Source organism: Chanodichthys erythropterus, chromosome 15 (genome assembly GCF_024489055.1).
Source record: "Chanodichthys erythropterus isolate Z2021 chromosome 15, ASM2448905v1, whole genome shotgun sequence".
Lineage (NCBI taxonomy): Eukaryota > Metazoa > Chordata > Actinopteri > Cypriniformes > Xenocyprididae > Chanodichthys > Chanodichthys erythropterus.
In genome coordinates, this window is record NC_090235.1 from 14354415 (window position 1) to 14375579 (window position 21165).

The 21165-nt window shown below is 34.5% G+C and overlaps 2 protein-coding genes across 3 annotated transcripts; one reads left to right on the forward strand and one right to left on the reverse strand.

The window, feature by feature from the left end:
• Positions 1 to 673: 673 nt before the first annotated feature.
• ensaa (endosulfine alpha a) lies at positions 674 to 5274 on the reverse strand. Its single transcript, XM_067412247.1, has 3 exons — positions 4993 to 5274; positions 2511 to 2633; positions 674 to 2352 (listed from the first exon to the last, which is right to left on the reverse strand). Exons 1-3 carry the CDS (start codon positions 5044 to 5046, stop codon positions 2182 to 2184), a joined length of 348 nt encoding a protein of 115 aa, XP_067268348.1. The 5' UTR covers positions 5047 to 5274; the 3' UTR covers positions 674 to 2181.
• A 300-nt stretch (positions 5275 to 5574) lies between these two features.
• On the forward strand, positions 5575 to 20268 carry golph3l (golgi phosphoprotein 3-like). 2 transcript variants are annotated; one of them, XM_067412245.1, is made up of 5 exons: positions 5575 to 6006; positions 6193 to 6376; positions 14548 to 14679; positions 17197 to 17311; positions 17857 to 20268. In XM_067412245.1, exons 2-5 carry the CDS (start codon positions 6218 to 6220, stop codon positions 18288 to 18290), a joined length of 840 nt encoding a protein of 279 aa, XP_067268346.1. In that variant the 5' UTR covers positions 5575 to 6006; positions 6193 to 6217; the 3' UTR covers positions 18291 to 20268. The 2 variants fall into 2 exon arrangements, with proteins under 2 accessions (XP_067268346.1, XP_067268347.1); XM_067412246.1 differs by having other exon boundaries at positions 6212 to 6376.
• Positions 20269 to 21165: the final 897 nt, after the last annotated feature.

Below are 21165 nucleotides of genomic sequence, written 5' to 3' on the forward strand. Positions count from 1 at the left end.
GTTTTCTATTTTAATATACTTTAAAATATAATTTATTCCTGTGATCAAAGCTGAATTTTCAGCATCATTACTCCAGTCTTCAGTGTCACATGATCCTTCAGAAATCATTCTGATATGCTGATTTATTATCAGTGTTGAAAACAGTTGCTTAATATTTTTTGGAAACTGATACTTTTTTCAGGATTCATTGATGAATAAGGTTAAAAAGAACAGCATTTATTCAAAATATAAATCTTTTCTAACAATATAAATCTTTACTATAACTTTTTATCAATTTAACACATCCGTGCTGAATAAAAGTGTTAATTACTTTAAAAAAAAAAAAAAGAAAACAAAATTACTGACCCAAAGATTTCTTACAAGATTTCTATTTTGAATAAATGCTGATATTTTTTAACTTTTCATTCATCAAAGAATCCTAAAAAAGTGTCACAGGTTATAAAATAATATGAAGCAGCACAACTGTTTCCAACATTGATAATAAATCATCATATCAGAATGATTTCTGAAGGATCATGTGACACTGAAGACTGGAGTAATGATGCTGAAAATTCAGCTTTGATCACAGAAATAAATTATATTTTAAAGTATATTAAAATAGAAAACCATAATTTTAAATTGTAATAATATTTCACAATTTTCTGTATTTATTATGAAATAAATGCAGCCTTAATGAGCATAAGAGACTTTGCTCAAAAACATTAAAAATAGTAATGTTTCCAAACTTTTGACTGGTAGTGCATATACTAAAAAATAAGTTGTTTTCTTTATGAAAAATATAATCTTATAATTTTACTAAGAAATGTTTTTGTGAGATTCATTCTTTAAACATAATATACAAATAAAAAGGATGAAGTTCAGAATGCAGGAGGACGGAGCTGTGAAGAAGAAATGACCATGAAGAAAGAGATTATTTTACACTCCTTGTTCTTTCAGTCGAGTGTTTAGCAGCTATAAAAGCTGGAGTGTGTGTTATTCCCACTCCTTCAGCGCCGAACATCTGATTCAGGCTCACAAACGTGTGTGTGTGTGTGTGTGTGTGTGATCTAGGAGTCCAACAGTGACTCAAAATGACCATCATAGTATGAGTAACAATGTTTGTGACTCTGATGTTGCCTTGACAAAGCTTAAAAAAGGACATTCCTAGCATGATTTTGCACATTGCTTGAATGTTTCTCACATGATTGATTGGATCAGACTGAAAAGACACAGTATAGTGAGTCAGAACTGTGTGAGTTTGGTGGTTGTAGAAAACTCAATTTAGTCTCAGAAGATGAAAGTTAAAATAGTAGATCAGTATGTTGAGTCTGTCAAGCAGTAACAGTATAACATCGTCCAGAGAAATAAACACTTCAAAAATAAAAATATTTTTTCCCCACCAAAAAGTGCACAAAAAATCTGGGATTTACTTGTTCAGTCTAAAAACAGTCGAACTACTTCAACAAAACAGACGCAGATACTGATCGCTCGAGTCACTCGAGCACCGGTCTAAAGCGCGGGATCATGAAGACGTTTAATGTTTCTGAAAGAGTCTCTTCAGAGTTCTGTGGAAACTGATACATTTTATTTCTCAGGATTCTATGAAGAACAGAAAGATCAAAAGAATCTTTTGTAACATTCTAAATGTCTTTACTGTCACTTTTGATTTAATGCATCCTTGATGAATAAAAGTTATAATTTCTTTTAAATCAGCATATTAAATATAAAATCAACATATAAGAATGATTTCTGAAGGAGTAATGATGCTGAAAATTCAGCTTTGGTCACAGGAATAAATTACACTTTACTATATATTCACATAGAAAACAGCTGATTTACATTGGAATAATATTTCACTGTTTTTACTGTGTTTATGATCAAATGAGCACAGCCGTGGTGAGCAGAAGAGACTCTTATGAAGTCATAATGACTCCAGACTCTTGGCCAGTAAGGGTGACGTTGCTCAGCAGTATCTCCGTCTCATCATGTCACGCCTGGACTGGACTGGTTTGTGACGTGCCCTGCTGGTTTCGTCACATTTCATCATATCTCTCTCACACTACTGGCATTAGATCTGATCTGACCTGCAGCTTCAGTGTCCGGATCTTCTCTAGAGGTTTAGTTCCCTCATTTAAACCCACAACTACCCCGAGAATAAACACTACGACTCGTTTCTGTGTGTGTTGGAGTATTTCCATGCGTTTATCCGGCCAGTTTGCTGGCGAGCGCGCCGGGTTTCCTCTGAGGAAGATCCTGCGGTGTGGGAATATGGTCTCCGGTCACCAGCTTCTCTTCAGGTCCGGCCGCCAACACATGTTTGTTCTTCATTTTGGCTTTTGCCATGTTATAATCGCCCGAGTCAAAGTACTTTTGCTAGAAGAGAAGACATTTACATGCATTATTCACACTTGCTTACGTTCCCACTTTACATTATTTTTGTTATCAAAGACCAGATAACACTGAATGAACGTTCTATTAACGTTACTGGAAGAACGTTTGAGCATAAGGTTGAGAGAACGATCTCTACTCACTCCTTTCTGTAGTCTCTTCATCAGAAAGTCAGAACCGCCTGGTTTCTGTCCCAGATTTGGATATTTTGCCTTCAGTTTGGCCTCTTCGGACAGGATTGGGTTACAGATCTTTTCTGGAGAATCCTGCAAATACACATTTCATTACATTTATTTTTATTTGTTATTTTACAGTTACTATCGTTTTAAAATGATGTTATTGTGAAGTTGATCTGTATTGTCTAAAGCGCTGTATCAATAAATGTGACTTGACTATTTCGATTAATTTATGCTGCATTGTGATTTCTTTGTTTCATAAAAGGATTAAACTCCAAAACCTGACTTGAATGAACCTAACAAATAAGTTTGGGCTAAAACGGTTTCATAAGTGGTAAGTGAAGTTAATGCAATCCCACTAATTTGATCCAGGTTTACTAGTCAAGATAATTTTTCTTAAAGGGACAGTTCACCTAAAAATGACATTTCTGTCATCATTTACTCACCCTCAGGTTGTTCCAAACCTGTAGGCATGTGACGGTATCAAATTTTTATTTTGCGATTAATTGCTGAAGCTTTTATGAAGGTATACGGTATTATCACGACACTGAAATAAGATGCAAAAAAAAAAACTGTGTCAGTAAAACAGGTTTAAGAACTCTTTTTGTAATAAAAAAAAACTCTGAATGTTTAAATACAATAACACAATACACAAAAAATATATAAAGTAAAATTTTAAAACAGATTAAAGTGCAAAAGAATTATAAAGAACAACAGGAAACACTTTACAATAAGATCTCATTATTTAATGCATTAATTAAGATTGAGCAATAGCTACATTTGTTACAGAAAGTGTTATTTTTTGTTAATGTTAGTTAAGAAATACAACTGATTATTGTTAGTTTTATCTCAGGTCCATTAAATAAGTTATTTTGATTTTAGTAATGTTATTATACAGTAATTAAGAATAATTAATGCTTTATAAGTATTTTTCATTGTCAGTTTGGTAATAATTAATTAAATAATGAAGCCGTATGTCTTAAAGTTTTACTGAACAATAACAAATAATCAGAGAATTTCTAATCATTAGTGCATGTTGTAGTCCAGATTAAAATATAAAAATGTTTAAGTCTGAAAATAAATAGCCTATTAAGTCTTTAAGTATTTGGTGCTGCGATGAACAACATTGAGATTACACACACAAAAAAAAAAAAGAATGTTTGTTTGAAGCACTAGCGCAGCTGCTTTGTTTGTGGGGTTTCCGGGGTAACCGCTGTATTTCTGCTGTTCCATCAGCGCCCTCTGCTGTCAGAGAGTGAGCGTACACTATCATTCAGCCTTGTGCTTCTCGTGCACGTTGGGCTTGTTTACATCTGAACGCAGAATACAGCGCTGTTGTGCATTTGATACGGTTGATGGGGAAAATATTCTTAAATGCATTCTAAAAATTTTAATAATTGCTAATAAATTATTTATGGTATTTTGAAATGCCCACGATAACAATATCGTGCATATTCATTATTGTGATATATCGCATTACCGAATATCAGCACATGTCTATGAACCTGTATATATTTCTTTGTACTGCTCAAGGATGCAAAGGAAGATATTTTGGAGAAAGTTTGTAACCAGGCTGCTTTGGGCCACCATTGACTCCCATAGTAGGAAAAAAAAAATACTATGGAAGTCAATGGTGGCCCAAAGTGCCCGGTTTTAAACGTTCTTAAAAATATCTTCCTTTGAGTTCAACAGAACAAATACATTTATACAGGTTTGCAACAAGTTTAGGGTGATTAAATGATGACAGAATTTTCATTTTTGGGTGAACTGACCCTTTAAGCAGCTCTAGAGGTCGATCATGGATCAAATCGATCCACCATAGGAAACATTTTGTGCTATTTTATGCATTTGAGACATGATGTTTTCCTCAGTGCGTAACTTACATTTCACAGGTTTATTCTCCATCTGTAAATGTTAGAAAGTCATGCAAATATTTCCATTTTGCTGCTAAACTTCCTAAGTCTGACTAATCAAAATAAGCCTGGCTCGTATTCTTGTCTAATGGAACAGCCTCAGAAATGTCATTAATTCATTCCAGGGTCTAAAAAATGTCGATATTCAGAGGGAATTGTTGTTTATTGTGTTTTGTGCTGCTTTTATATTGATGGAGATACATTTCGACGGAAAGCAAAAATAAAAAATAAGATAAAACGGAGCAAACTTCATAAAGGTGCAAATAATCATTAAAACACACACACACAAAAAAAGAGTTTACATTTGAGGACATGTATGCTGCATGAAAACAAACACAAACCAATAGGAGTGAATATCTATGTGAGTGATGGGCTGATCGACCAATCAGAGCGAGGATATCCTCGCAGCGTGGGCATGATCGTTAAGTCACGCTTTCTCTCTATTTCTGTCATTAAATACAGTAAATACAGTTAAAGTCACGGATCGGGTTTTAAAAGGCTGGTTATTTGTGTTTGTGTGGTTTCGCGCATCACACCTGCTTCTCTTCGGACTCCAGCTCCGGTGTGTCGGTGTCCGGGTTCTCTGACATGATTCCCCGCGACAGAAACACTGAAAATAACACGATTCTCCGTCAATAACAACGCGAATTTACTGCAGCAGGCGCGATTATTGCAATATTGCCTCAACTAACACCAAAATGGCGAATGACGCATCTTTGTGACGTAATCGGCACGTGCGGGATCACAGTGAAAGTGGCCAATGAGAGCGCGGCGTCATTACATAAACGATTTAACTTGATTTTATTTATCATTAGTGTACTGTATATTTATATTATATATCTATTATATTTAATTTTTCTCTGAACTTATAAAACTCCTGTCACAGATGTACATAATGCGCTGACCGCCGCGTGATGGCGCTGTTTATTTAGTCAAAATACACATGATGTTTGTACATTTATTAAAATCACAAAATGTATGATTAAATAATAATATATAATTTTAATAATTAAATAATAATACATTATTCGGTGTTTACAGCTTGTTATCTTACAATAATTTAAGGAAATAAATCTAATTTCACTTTTCTCCATTTTTTAATGAAAGTTTATATTCGTTTTATTTATTTTTATTTATTTTATTTTTCATATAAGGTTTATATATAAATTTGAATAAAAAGTGCAAGGTTTGAGGTAGAACAATGACAACATGGAATATTGTGTGAAGAGCCTAACATCTTGGCTTCACATGAAGGTAATAAACTTGTTAGATGAGAATTTTTGCAGGTGTTTGATTTGAAATAAAAGCCTCCAGTCTGTTGATGTGGATCCTGGATCCGGCTGGCAGAACAGGTGCGTCGAGAGTTCTTATTGGAGGAGAGGCGCTGGAGCTCATCCTGATTGGCTGAGCCGTCAGAGGGGCGTGTCCAGGTGTAGCGCTGCACAGGTTTAGTCCGCTGGCGAGCGCACAGGGAAGTGAACTCAGTCTCCTGACAAAAATCTCATATTGGACTGAAATTGAGGTTTTGATGACATAAACCGGCAGATGTGGTGAGTGGATGTTGTTAATGTGTGTATGTAGGAGACACTGATTCATGTAAATGTCATTAAAGAGAAGTTGAACTGCTAGAATCTTTCTGCACAGATTTAATTTAAGCCATAATTATTCATGTGTCGGCGTGGAAAATCAAGAGTATAGATTACTGTGTGGTAAAGATGGTGTGGATGTTGGTGGAGGTTCTGGTTCTGTTAGTAGGAAGGGATGACCACGTTGACCAAGCGGATCCGGCGGCCGGAGGCTCCGGTGGAGGAGCAGAAGGAGGAGAAGAGAGACTCGGATGAAGAGCAGGACACAGACTCCAAATCACTGAGACTCACACTGATGGAGGAGATCCTGCTGCTGGGACTCAAAGATAAAGAGGTTTCTCTCTCTCTCACACACACACACACATCTGGTAATACTGGTCAGGTAGCCTTTCAGGCCTGGAGCTCATGATGTGTGCGTGCCAGGTCTGTGTACGAACTGTCTTGAGGGTGTTGAATACTTCTCATGTTATTGTGCAACAATCAGGTTTAACCGGTTAAACGTCTTAAATCTCTTTCAGCCTGAATGAGTGACGTTGAGCTGCTCTGACTAGAACACAATAAAACTACACAAGAGTGACTCAGTGAAGATCTACACAACGATAGATGGATAGATAGATAGATAGATAGATAGATAGATAGATAGATAGATAGATAGATAGATAGACATTCAGATAGATATTCAGATAGATATTCAGATAGATAGATAGATATTCAGATAGATAGATATTCAGATAGATAGATAGATATTCAGATAGACATTCAGATAGATAGATATTCAGATAGATAGATAGATATTCAGATAGACATTTTGATAGATTGATATTCAGATAGATAGATAGATAGATAGATAGATATTCAGATAGATAGATACATAGATATTCAGATAGATAGATTGATATTCAGATAGACATTCTGATACATAGATATTCAGATAGATAGATAGATATTCAGATAGATATTCAGATAGATAGATGGATATTCAGATAGACATTCAGATAGACATTCCGATAGATAGATAGATAGATAGATAGATAGATAGATGGATAGATTATAGATAGATAGATAGATAGATAGATAGATAGACATTCAGATAGACATTCAGATAGATATTCAGATAGATATTCAGATAGATATTCAGATAGATAGATAGATATTCAGATAGATAGATAGATATTCAGATAGACATTCAGATAGATAGATATTCAGATAGATAGATAGATATTCAGATAGACATTTTGATAGATTGATATTCAGATAGATAGATAGATAGATAGATATTCAGATAGATAGATACATAGATATTCAGATAGATAGATTGATATTCAGATAGACATTCTGATACATAGATATTCAGATAGATAGATTGATATTCAGATAGACATTCTGATACATAGATATTCAGATAGATAGATAGATATTCAGATAGATATTCAGATAGATAGATGGATATTCAGATAGACATTCAGATAGACATTCCGATAGATAGATAGATAGATAGATAGATAGATAGATAGATAGATAGATAGATAGATAGATAGATAGATAGATAGATAGATAGATATTCAGATAGACATTCCGATAGATAGATATTCCGATAGATAGATATTCAGATAGATAGATATTCAGATAGATAGATATTCAGATAGATAGATATTCAGATAGATAGATATTCAGATAGACATTCAGATACATAGATATTCAGATAGATAGACAGAAAGATAGATAGATAGATATTCAGATAGATAGATAGATATTCCGATAGATAGATAGATAGATAGATAGATAGATAGATAGATAGATAGATAGATAGATAGATAGATAGATAGATAGATAGATATTCCGATAGATAGATATTCCGATAGATAGATATTCCGATAGATAGATAGATATTCCGATAGATAGATAGATATTCAGATAGACATTCAGATAGATAGATAGATAGATAGATAGATATTCAGATAGACATTCAGATAGATAGATAGATAGATAGATAGATAGATAGATAGATATTCAGATAGACATTCAGATAGATAGATATTCAGATAGATAGATAGATATTCAGATAGACATTTTGATAGATATTCAGATAGATAGATAGATAGATAGATATTCAGATAGATAGATACATAGATATTCAGATAGATAGATTGATATTCAGATAGACATTCTGATACATAGATATTCAGATAGATAGATACATAGATATTCAGATAGACATTCCAATAGATAGATAGATATTCAGATAGATAGATAGATATTTAGATAGACATTCCGATAGATAGATAGATAGATAGATAGATAGATAGATAGATAGATAGATAGATAGATATTCAGATAGACATTCCGATAGATAGATATTCAGATAGGCATTCTGATACATAGATATTCAGATAGATAGATAGATAGATAGATATTCAGATAGATAGATAGATAGATATTCAGATAGACATTCTGATACATAGATATTCAGATAGATAGATAGATAGATATTCAGATAGACATTCCAATAGATAGATAGATATTCAGATAGATAGATAGATATTCAGATAGACATTCCGATAGATAGATAGATAGATAGATAGATAGATAGATAGATAGATAGATAGATAGATAGATATTCAGATAGACATTCCGATAGATATTCAGATAGACATTCTGATACATAGATATTCAGATAGATAGATAGATAGATAGATATTCAGATAGATAGATAGATATTCAGATAGATAGATAGATAGATATTCAGATAGATAGATAGATAGATAGATATTCAGATAGATAGATAGATAGATAGATAGATATTCAGCTTGATAGATATTCAGATAGATAGATAGATATTCAGATAGATAGATAGATATTCAGATAGATAGACATTCCGATAGATAGATATTCAGCTTGATAGATATTCAGATAGATAGATAGATAGATAGATATTCAGATAGACATTCTGATACATAGATATTCAGATAGATAGACATTCCGATAGATAGATATTCCGATAGATAGATAGATAGATAGATAGATATTCAGATAGATATTCAGATAGACATTCTGATACATAGATATTCAGATAGATAGATAGATAGATAGATATTCAGATAGACATTCTGATACATAGATATTCAGATAGATAGATAGATAGATAGATAGATAGATAGATAGATAGATAGATATTCCGATAGATAGATAGATAGATAGATAGATAGATAGATAGATAGATAGATAGATAGATAGATATTCCGATAGATAGATAGATAGATAGATAGATAGATAGATAGATAGATAGATATTCAGATAGACATTCAGATAGATAGATATTCAGATAGACATTTTGATAAGTATTCAGATAGATATAGATAGATAGATAGATAGATAGATAGATAGATAGATAGATAGATAGATAGATAGATAGATAGATAGATAGATATTCAGATAGATAGATAGATAGATAGATAGATAGATAGATAGATATTCAGATAGATAGATAGATAGATAGATATTCAGATAGATAGATAGATAGATATTCAGATAGATAGATAGATAGATATTCAGATAGATAGATAGATATTCAGATAGATAGATAGATATTCAGATAGACATTCTGATACATAGATATTCAGATAGATAGATAGATATTCAGATAGACATTCCAATAGATAGATAGATATTCAGATAGACATTCCGATAGATAGATAGATAGATAGATAGATAGATAGATAGATAGATATTCAGATAGACATTCTGATATAGATAGATAGATAGACAGACAGATAGATATTCAGATATATATTCCGATAGATAGATATTCAGATAGATAGATTGATTGATTGATAGATTGATAGATTGATAGATAGATAGAATGACATTCAGATAGAGAGATATTCAGATAGACATTCAGATGGATAGATGGATAGATATTCAGATAGATAGATAGATATTCAGATAGATAGATAGATATTCAGATAGACATTCTGATAGATAGATATTCAGATAGACATTCTGATACATAGATATTCAGATAGATAGATAGATATTCAGATAGATAGATTGATTGATTGATAGATTGATAGATTGATAGATAGATAGAATGACATTCAGATAGAGAGATATTCAGATAGACATTCAGATAGATAGATGGATAGATATTCAGATAGATAGATAGATATTCAGATAGATAGATAGATATTCAGATAGACATTCTGATAGATAGATATTCAGATAGACATTCTGATAGATAGATATTCAGATAGACATTCTGATAGATAGATATTCAGATAGACATTCTGATACATAGATATTCAGATAGATAGATAGATATTCAGATAGATAGATAGATAGATAGATAGATATTCAGATAGATAGATAGATAGATATTCAGATAGATAGATAGATAGATAGATAGATAGATAGATAGATAGATAGATAGATAGATAGATAGATATTCAGCTTGATAGATATTCAGATAGATAGATATTCAGATAGACATTCTGATACATAGATATTCAGATAGATAGATAGATCAATAGATCGATAGATAGATATTCAGATAGATAGATAGATAGATAGATATTCCGATAGATAGATAGATATTCAGATAGACATTCAGATAGATAGATATTCAGATAGATATAGATAGATAGATAGATAGATAGATAGATATTCAGATAGACATTTTGATAGATAGATAGATAGATAGATAGATAGATAGATAGATAGATAGATAGATATTCAGATAGATAGATAGATAGATAGATAGATAGATAGATAGATATTCAGATAGATAGATAGATATTCAGATAGATAGATATTCAGATAGATAGATAGATAATTCAGATAGATATTCAGATAGATAGATATATAGATAGATATTCAGATAGATAGATAGATATTCAGATAGATAGATAGATATTCAGATAGATAGATAGATATTCAGATAGACATTCTGATACATAGATATTCAGATAGATAGATAGATATTCAGATAGACATTCCAATAGATAGATAGATATTCAGATAGATAGATATTCAGATAGACATTCCGATATAGATAGTTAGATAGTTAGATAGATAGATAGATAGATAGATAGATAGATAGATAGATAGATAGATAGATAGATAGACAGATAGATAGACAGATAGATATTCCGATAGATAGATAGATAGATAGATAGATAGATAGATAGATAGATAGATAGATAGATAGATAGATAGATAGATAGATAGATAGACATTCAGATAGATAGATATTCAGATAGACATTCAGATAGATAGATGGATAGATATTCAGATAGACATTCAGATAGACATTCAGATAGACATTCAGATAGACATTCAGATAGACATTCAGATAGACATTCAGATAGATAGATAGATGGATAGATATTCAGATAGATAGATAGATATTCAGATAGACATTCAGATAGATAGATAGATGGATAGATATTCAGATAGATAGATAGATATTCAGATAGACATTCCGATATAGATAGATAGATATTCAGATATATATTCCGATAGATAGATATTCAGATAGATAGATAGATAGATATTCAGATAGACATTCCGATATAGATAGATAGATAGATATTCAGATATATATTCCGATAGATATTCAGATAGATAGATAGATAGATAGATAGACTGTACATGGCTTTTCAGTTCCCAATGGATTTCGTCCTCCACATAATAAAGCCTGAACCTTATCGTCGGTCCATCGTTGTATTTTTTTAAACTCCATTGTTGATTTGAATATCAAACAACTCTTCCTGCACGCACCGCAACAGACTTAAATAAAATGCTGCGTGAACTCAACCAATCAGCATGTTCAGTGCCCAAGCCCCACCCCTGAAAGTTCTGGGACTACCTCGTGAGCAGGGACTTTCTGAGGGTAAATTTTTACCCAGAGCTTTATTTAGACTCTGGTTCCTGCGGTCGACTTCCACCCCAAAGTCCCCTCGTTCCTGTGGTGGAAACGGGTCTATAGACTGCTGATTCCAAACTTCCACCGGCATTAATATCAGCACAAAAACTGTGTGGCGGGAGCTTCACGGAGTGTGTTTCCATTGGTTGAGCAGCTGCATGTACGCCTCACATCTCCAGGTGACAAGCGTGGGACGGACTGGAGTAAACTGGACTCTGTGGAGTGATGAATCAGGGATTCTGGGATTGGTGGATGCCAGGAGAAAATCACCTGCAGGAGGAGGGATGATGGGATGGGAATGGGCTAGTGGAGGGAATCTTAATGCTTCGCCTATCAAGACATTTGGACGATGCCATGTGGGGCTCTTTTTATATTCCTGTGCTTCAGTTAGGTCCATAAACACATGGCACAGAGTCCTGACCTCAACCCATCCAAACCTTTGGGATGAACTGGAATGAGTAAAATCCCCACAGAAACGCTCCAAAAGGCTGTTATACCTGCAAAGGGGGACCAACTCCATATTAATTCCTGTTGGTGTAATGGTCAGCTGTCCCAACACTTTTATCCATATAGTGTAGATAAATGAACAGACGGATATACAGGTGCTGGTCATATAATTAGAATATCATGAAAGTCCAAAATCCAGTATCTCAAAATATTAGAATATTTACATTTGAGTTTCATTAAATGACCATCCCTACAGTATAAAGTCCAGGTATCTCTTGTTCTATGAAACCACACTAATGGGGAAGACTGCTGACTTGGCAATGGACCAGGAGACAATCATTGACACCCTCCACAAAGAGAGTAAGTCACAGATGGTCATTACTGAATGTGGTGGCTGTTTACAGAGTGATGTATCAAAGCATATTAAATGCAAAGTTGACTAGAAGGAAGAAATTGGGTAGGCAAAGGTGCACAAGCAACAGGGATGACCACAAGCTTGAGAAAACTGTCAAGTAAAGCCAATTCAAACACTTGTGAGAGCTTCACAATGAGTCAAATGAAGCCGGAGTCAGTGCATCAAGAGCCACCACACTCAGACATCTTCAGGAAAAGGACTACCAAGCCACTTCTGAAACAGAAGCAATGTCAGAAGCATCTTACCTGGGCTAAGGAGAAAAATAAATTTTGCATTTCATGTTGAAATCATGGTCCCAGAGTCTGAAGGAAGACTGGAGAGGCACAGAATCCAAGCTGCTTGAAGTCTAGTGGGAAGTTTCTGAAGTTAGTAATGATTCGGGGGGCCGTGACGTCTGCTGGTGTTGGTCCATTGTGTTTTATCAAGTGCAAAGTCAATGCAGCCATCTTCCAGGAGATTTTGGAGCACTTTATGCTTCCATCTGCTGACAAGCTTTATGGTGATGCTGATTTCCTTTTCCACTTTAGCACCTGCCCACAGTGCAAAAACCACTTCCAAATGGTTTGCTGACCATGATATTACTGTGTTTTATTGGCCAGCCAACATGCCTGACCTGAATCTATGGGATATTTTCAAGAGAAAGACGAGAAACAGTCGATCCAACAATATACAGATGATCTGAAGGATCAATAGTGCCTCAGCAGTGCCACAGGCTGATCACTTCCATGCCACACTTCACTGATGCTGTAATTTGTGCTAGGAGCAAGTCATTTGCTGTAATATGTGCTGCCGACCAAGTATTGAGTGCACAAATGAACATACTTTAAAGAACTTGAACTTTTCTGTTTTGAAAATCAATTTTTTGATCAATCTTAGGAAATATTCTAATATTTTGAGAGACTGGATTTTGGACTTTCATGAGCTGTCGCTCTAATCATCAAAATAAAAAAATAAAAACTTTTGAAATGTTTTACTTTACATGTAGGGAATCTAGAATATATGAAAGTTTCATTTTTAAATTTAATTTACAATAAAAAAAAAGAATTTTTTCACGATATTCTAATTATATGACCAGCACCTGTATAGATGGATGGATGAATGGATATATAGTTAGATGGATATGTATTGTATTCTGCTGTGAACTCTGCAGGTGTGTCTATGCGTCTATTGTTGTGTAAAATCTCTGAGCAAACTTCCTTGTTAGTGATTATAAAACTTCCTTTGTGTGTGTGTGTGTGTGTGTGTGTGTGTGTGTGTGTGTGTGTGTGTTGACAGATCTCATGCTTGATTGAACAAATAATGGTTATTTCAGTCTGTGTTCTGTTGGAAGCAGCTCGCCATCCTTTAGTTTTCCTCTTGGCATCTCTTTGACTTCTACTAGGTTTACTCTTCTCTTTTGTTTAATCATTTACTGAAGAAACCGTTTTGTTGGGCAAATAACGTCAGAGTTTTTGTTCTTTCCTGTTTCAGTTGCAGCTGGTTTACATTGGTTGCAACATCAACATGGTGCAGTTTGTTCTGCCGTTCCTCACCAGCATTATTTGGTGTCCTTTATTGAACTATAGAACACACAGACCAAAATATGTCTCAATAAAGATTGTTGCTTTAATTAAAATCGATTTTATACAAGTTTTCTCTCTCTCTCTCTGTAGGTTTGATGAATCTCATGTAATATTTCTCTGCTCTTCATCACGTGATGTTGATCTGTGTGTCTGATCCACAGGGATACACGTCCTTCTGGAACGACAGCATCTCGTCAGGTCTGCGCAGCTGTATTCTGGTGGAGCTGACGCTGAGAGGACGCATTCACCTGGAGCCGCAGAGCTCCCGCCGCAGGAAACTGCTGGACCGCAAGGTGAACGCAGCACTGATGCATTCTGGGTGTAGAGCAGTCGACAGAGAGAGAGAGATGTCAATCATCAGCAGGAGCTTTAGTTGAGGAAAATACAATCCCAACGACTCCAGCTAACAGGGAACGTTCTCTCAAAGTTCTGAACAAATGTTGTTCCAGTAATGTTCGTTTCTGGCCTTTAACAATGTTCTCAAAATGTTATTTATACATCGTTCATGGAGTATTTTTATGTTTTAGTTGGACGTTCTTCTAATGTTTTTCTTTAATGTTGTGACTTGTTTCAGAACATTTTAAACATTTAGAGATATTATTCCAATATAAATCCTTAATTATTCCAATCTTTTGACTGGTAGTGTAACTGGAGCTCAGGTTATCCTGTAAACTGCAATGATCAGGAATCTCTGAACAGCTGAATTTCAGTGTTCAGCAGCTCAAGGAAACACGAATGCAAATGTTCCTGAGCTTAAACACACATTCCAACACACCTTATCCCTCAATGCCAAAAGTGTGGGTGTGTGAAAGACTGTTCCACAGAAGCTCCTTCATCTTATTGTCTGAGTGACTATAGAGAGATAATGAGAAACTGAACCCGCCTGACCGGATGCGTTACTGTTTCACTGTCGGAGCAATCTCTGCTCGTTTGCATCTATAAACTCTGAAGAGCATTCAGAGGTCGAGATGGAAACGATGCCTGCAGTATATTCAAAACACATTCAGATCAACATTCAGATATATTTTTATGTTTACCAAGTTTTTTAATGTTTATTTTTTAAGATTGTTTACCAGTTCATAACCTGTTTTCATCATCCAGCAGGTGAAAATGTCTATTCAGCAACATTTCTAAGAGTTCAGCGTGACTCTTTCTGTCATCAACTACATTCACTGTATAATTAAACGAACTGCATGATTTTTCTATTATATTGTATATGAAGCTTGTTTCTGCCATGCAATAAAAAAGGTAATTGCTTTTTATCCCGCAGTTTTGACTATTTTTGTTGAAAGTCAGAATTGTGAGATAAAAAGTCACATTCTCTCTTATGTTTTATTCTGTGGCAGAAATACTCTTCCATAATTATGAGAGTAATCTTAGTATTAATGGTGTTAAATAAGCAGTTAAAGTTGTCTGTGAAACACAGATGAGGACTCGTCGCTTCGGTCTCTTCTCTAGTGTGAAGTCACTCCGGATTGTGAGGTTTTTCACAGCGTTCAAACTCTATCATTAATAATTTACACGTTAAAAATTAGTATGTGCTTTTGTTACTTTCGGAAGCTTCAGAAAGAAACTTTAATTTAGACATATTCAATTATTATTTTTTTTTGTCAAAATACTTGCAAATGAAACGTGTCTAATACAGCTGAAGAAAGTGTTATAAATGAAAACCGTTTTTATTTTAAACTGAACAGATGTTGTCGAACTCGTCACTCAAGAATCGTGTATTTATTAAATGATGAAGAACTACCAGTATGTGGTGATAATGTCCTTCTTTAGATGATATCAAACTACAGATTTACTCAGAAATTTGATTTATGGGCATTTTTAAAAATGTGGACCACAAAACCAGTCATAAGGGTTTTTTTTTTTTTTTAAATTGAGATTTATACATCATATGAAAGCTGAATAAGTAAGCTTTCCATTGTTTTGCATTGTTAGGATAGGACATTATTGGTCGAGATACAATTATTATAAAAAATCTGGAATCCGAGAGTGTGAAAATATATTAAGAAAATCGCCTTTAAAGTTGTCCAAATGAAGTCCTTAGCAATGCATATCCACTCACAAAAAATATTTTTTCAATATATTTACAGTAGGAAATTTACAAAATAACTTCATGGAACATGATCTTTACTTAATATCCTAATGATTTTTGGCATAAAAATTGAAAAATTGATAATTTTGACCCATATAGTATTGTTGGCTCTTGCTACAAATATACCCGTGCGACTGGTTTTGTGCTCCAGGGTCACTAATGGCAAAATTCTAGATTTTCTATTAAATATCAAATGAGAAGAGCTTATATAATTGCTATATTTTTTTATAAAATGGTAAGGAAAATATTATCTTACTTTATATCTTTTTATTTGTTTATTAAATTATCATTATTGTTGATTTTGTTTTTTCTAGTTTGCCATGAAAATAGCTTTTGTTGCTGATATTGTTAAATTAATAAATAAATAATTTACATATTATTGAGATGTTATACTATTATAATTTTCAATTATTATTTTGAATTAGTTTTTGTTTTTGTATATTTTCACTTAAATTTTAAAAAGTTTTAGTAATTTTATTGTGTGGTTTTGACATTTTATATTATTTTTTTAAATACAGTTTTTATTCATTTTTATTTCAGTTTTAGTTTTAGAACATCACGTTAAACTAAATAAAAATGAGAAATATTGCCTTGGCAACTAGCTGAAATAAAATAAGTTACAGCTGTTTTAATGTAAATATATTTGATTTCAGTTAAAGTAGATTTTTACCAAAGTACCAAAAATGTTTTAATGTTTATTAATGTTTTCCAGGTCTTGTTCAAGTCAGCCGCTCCCACCGGTGACGTCCTGCTGGATGAAGCGCTGAAGCACATCAAGAGCACTGAACCGCCGGAGGACGTGGCCAGCTGGATCGAGCTGCTCACAGGTGACACACACACACACACACACACACACACACACACACACACACACACACACACACACACACACACACACACACACACACACACACACACGGGCTCCGTCCCAAACCCTCGTGAGTGGCTCGCTGTCTCCCTCTAGGGAACAACCTGCTAAACAGCATCCTTTCAAACTGATTTCATTTGAAACACTTCATGGACAGGAACTCACCACACTAATGCTGCCCCTGTGATGCCTAAAAGTGCTGTCTAGGTAGGGAGCTCAAGAGGATTGGAACAGAGCCTTAAAATCAACTTTAGACAAGGAAGAAAAAAGATGTTCTTCCTCAGTATTTCTGTCTTAATTTCCAGGGCAAACATCTGAACATTCTTAAATCAAGATACTTTTACTGGAGAAGCAATTGTTTTTGTTTGTTTTGTTAACAGTGAAATATTATTACAGTTTGAAACGGCTGAATATACAGTATGTCTCATCATTTAGATATTTAGACAGAAGCACAGAGGAAGACTGCGGTGTGAAGCGTCCTCACCAGCGTCTGTTTGTTTTCAGGCGAGACCTGGAACCCTCTCAAGCTGCACTTCCAGATCCGGAACGTCCGCGAGCGTCTGGCCAAGAATCTGGTGGAGAAGGGCGTCCTGACCACGGAGAAGCAGAACTTCCTGCTGTTCGACATGACCACGCACCCGGTGACGGACAGCAGCGAGAAGGAGCGTCTGGTGCAGCGTCTGCAGGACAGTCTGCTGGAGCGCTGGACCAACGACTCGCGCCGCATGAGCCGCCGGGTGCTGGCGCTGATCCTGCTGGCCCACATCTCAGACGTGCTGGAGAACGCGCTCTCAACGCTGCCCGACGACCGCTACGAATTGGCCTGCTCGCGCTCGCGAACCCTGCTGGACGCCGACCCCGACCTGGAGAGCGCCAGGGTCACGAGCCCCGCGGACGAGATGATCTGGGCCGTGCTGGCCGCGTTTAAAAAGGCCTGAGAGAACTAGAACACCAACCCGTCCTGGACTGAAACTGACCTCAAGTGACTCACTTCGAGCACTGCTTCAGATTTTTTCAAAGTCGACATTTATGTGATGAAAGTCAACTTTGTTCCCTCATTTTACGAACTTGTGGCCATGTTGTAATAATGCATTCCCTTATTTTAGTTAAATCAAAAAGAGGAAACAAAGTAGTTCACTGTTTAACAAGGGAATGAATTCATAAGTTGTGGAAATGATACACAGCAAAATCCCCAGAGTTAAATCAACTCAGCTCGGAGTAACACTGAAGCAGAGTTAGAGTTATTGAGATAATTAAGTGATGATTGTGCATTAGTGATGAACACCTGCTGTTAACAAGCAGAATCACTGAAGAAAAGAGATCTGAGAGATATAATATCTTTTATCTTCAGTTGATTTCATCTAAGACTGTGGCTGAAGTCAGTTCTAGTGTTTCTCTTTTCTTCAGTGATTCTGCTTGTTAACAGCAGGCGTTCATCACTACCGCTCAATCATCACTTAACCAGAGTTAAAGTTATTGATATAATTAAGTGTTACTTTAACACTATTTAGAGAGGGACCATATGTACTCCCAGCAGAGTTCACTTAACTCTGGTGATTTTGCTGTGTATTTTTGTCATGTGCGAGGCTCATAAACATTAGCTGAAATAAAATAAAAAACATAAACTTATTTAATTTCAGCGAGTTTCCAACATCTCTCATTTTTGTTTGGTTTAACATACTGAAATAACTAAAAGTAAAACTGAAATCTTTTTTTTTAAAGCACAACAAAATACTAAAACTTTAATATGAAAACATAAAATATAAAAATCAAATCTAATTAAAAACTATAATGGTATATCAATTACACTGATAACAACTACATTAGTTGACTGAACAATACTTTTAATTCATCTTAATATTACATTTTTTAAGATCAAAAGTCTGTTAACACTAATTAATACACTGTGAACTAACATGAACATCCACAATGAGCTTTCTCAGTAGGCAGCACAAGCGTAGGGAGCTGACTAGAGTTTGAACGGAGCCGCTGGTGACAGTGGATGTTTTTCATGTTGTGCAACAGAGGTTTTGTCACTGATGTCATGTGACAGCTCTTCTTCATCATGTGACGCTCTCTCTGTCACCATGACAACACCTGTTGTGTTGCTCAAGGCTGCGTTGCTCTCTTCCTCTCTGGGTATAATTTACTGAATAAGTTATTGGATCACCTGACACAGTTATTCCAGACAGATTATAAAGTAACTGTCTTAATATTTATTTAGTATTTTTTCTTTGCAGTGTAAGGTGTTGATGTATATTGTGAAGGATGGTTTGATACGGGTTCAACTGTACTAAAGACTGTCTCTGCTTTATTTATGTACTGTAACACTAGATCTCCTGTAAACACTGAGAGAACCTCTTCTGCTCTAGTGATGTCATTTCCTGGCCGTCAGGATCATCTTGTAGGAGTTTTATGAATTTTCTTGTCATTTGGTTACAGGGTTGAGCACAAATGTGGGAAACAGATAAAAAATATATATGTAAATAAATTTGTTAATAGTCAAGTAGGTTTTAGTACATAGAATTGAATATAGTTGCTGTTATTTCATTTGTATTATTTTGAATCATTTAGAATATGACACTGCATGATTTTAGATATTTTTGAGATGGGCCAAAATCACCATTTTACAGGCATTTGATGTTAATTGAGGTTCGTTTTACATGTTTAGTTGTACAGATACAGTGACGGCTCAGATTTTCATCACAGTTATTCACAGTCTCTGTGAATCCGCTGCTGTTCGTTATCAATAACATACGAAGGAAAGAAGCTGCTGAAGAGCTGAAAAACTTGATTATTTTGCCAAGTGAGTTTTATGAAGGACTTTATGTTGAGATTAATATGCAGCGCAGGATGTTTTTCTCATTTAATGTGTGAATGTTTGATATTCAACTATAATAATAAATTATAGCTGTTTCTCTGTCAGTCCACTGAGCGTTGCATTGAATAAAATGTTTATAATTTTTTCCAGAATTATTTTATTTTATATTGTTGTTTTATATATTATATTATATTATATTATATTATTATTTTATTATATATTTTGTTGTTTTATATTACATCATATTATATTATTCTATATTATGTTGTGTTGTGTTATATTATATTGTTTTATATTGCACAGCTGAAAGTTACTGCAGGATCTTCTCCGGGGTCAAAGGTCATATGATTATAAAATGCGATTATTTTTCCTTTGATCGCTGAACTTTTAACAGAGCAGCAGAAAAGCTTTATAAACATCTGATATATTGTGTAAGTATTATACATTATTTCCTCTTATGAAGCTGTTTTCATGCGTATGATTCATTGGTCAGATTTTGCTGAATTATAGAAATTTCAGCCCACAAGAACAGCAAAACAAGCATGACTTCTGTTTTTTAATATTGAGCTATAATGATATTCTTCATGCCCTAAACACACATAAAACTTTCTGCATTTGAACGTGGACATTAAAGGGGTGGTTGATTATGATTTCACTTTTTTAACTTTAGTTAGTGTGTAATGTTGCCTTTTGAACATAAACAACATCTGCAAAGTTACGACGCACAAAGTTCAATGCAAAGAGAGATATTTTCTTTTACAGAAATCGCATTTTAAGGACTACAACGAGCTTCTTCCCCGGTTAGTGACATCACAAACCCTAAAATTTACATAAACTGCGGCCATGTTGGGCTGCTTTAGAGAAGAGGAAAAGTTGTTGTAGTCGAGTGTTGTTGACATGCCGTCATTTTACACCAAACGAGGCTCAATTCAACACAAAAGATGAACATGACGGCACATGCTAGTGGATGAGTTGAATCAACTCCACAGCAA

What these genes read in the sequence shown, in the direction of transcription:
- ensaa (XM_067412247.1), bottom strand. Translation starts at nt 5,046, where the DNA reads ATGTCAGAGAACCCGGACACCGACACACCGGAGCTGGAGTCCGAAGAG. An exon ending in TGGAGTCCGAAGAGAAGCAG is followed by an intron (nt 2,634 to 4,992) that starts GTGTGATGCGCG and finishes GTGTATTTGCAG; the next exon opens with GATTCTCCAGAAAAGATCTG. An exon ending in TGAAGAGACTACAGAAAGGA is followed by an intron (nt 2,353 to 2,510) that starts GTGAGTAGAGAT and finishes CTTCTCTTCTAG; the next exon opens with CAAAAGTACTTTGACTCGGG.
- golph3l (XM_067412245.1), top strand. Translation starts at nt 6,218, where the DNA reads ATGACCACGTTGACCAAGCGGATCCGGCGGCCGGAGGCTCCGGTGGAG. An exon ending in TGGGACTCAAAGATAAAGAG is followed by an intron (nt 6,377 to 14,547) that starts GTTTCTCTCTCT and finishes TCTGATCCACAG; the next exon opens with GGATACACGTCCTTCTGGAA. An exon ending in GGAAACTGCTGGACCGCAAG is followed by an intron (nt 14,680 to 17,196) that starts GTGAACGCAGCA and finishes AATGTTTTCCAG; the next exon opens with GTCTTGTTCAAGTCAGCCGC.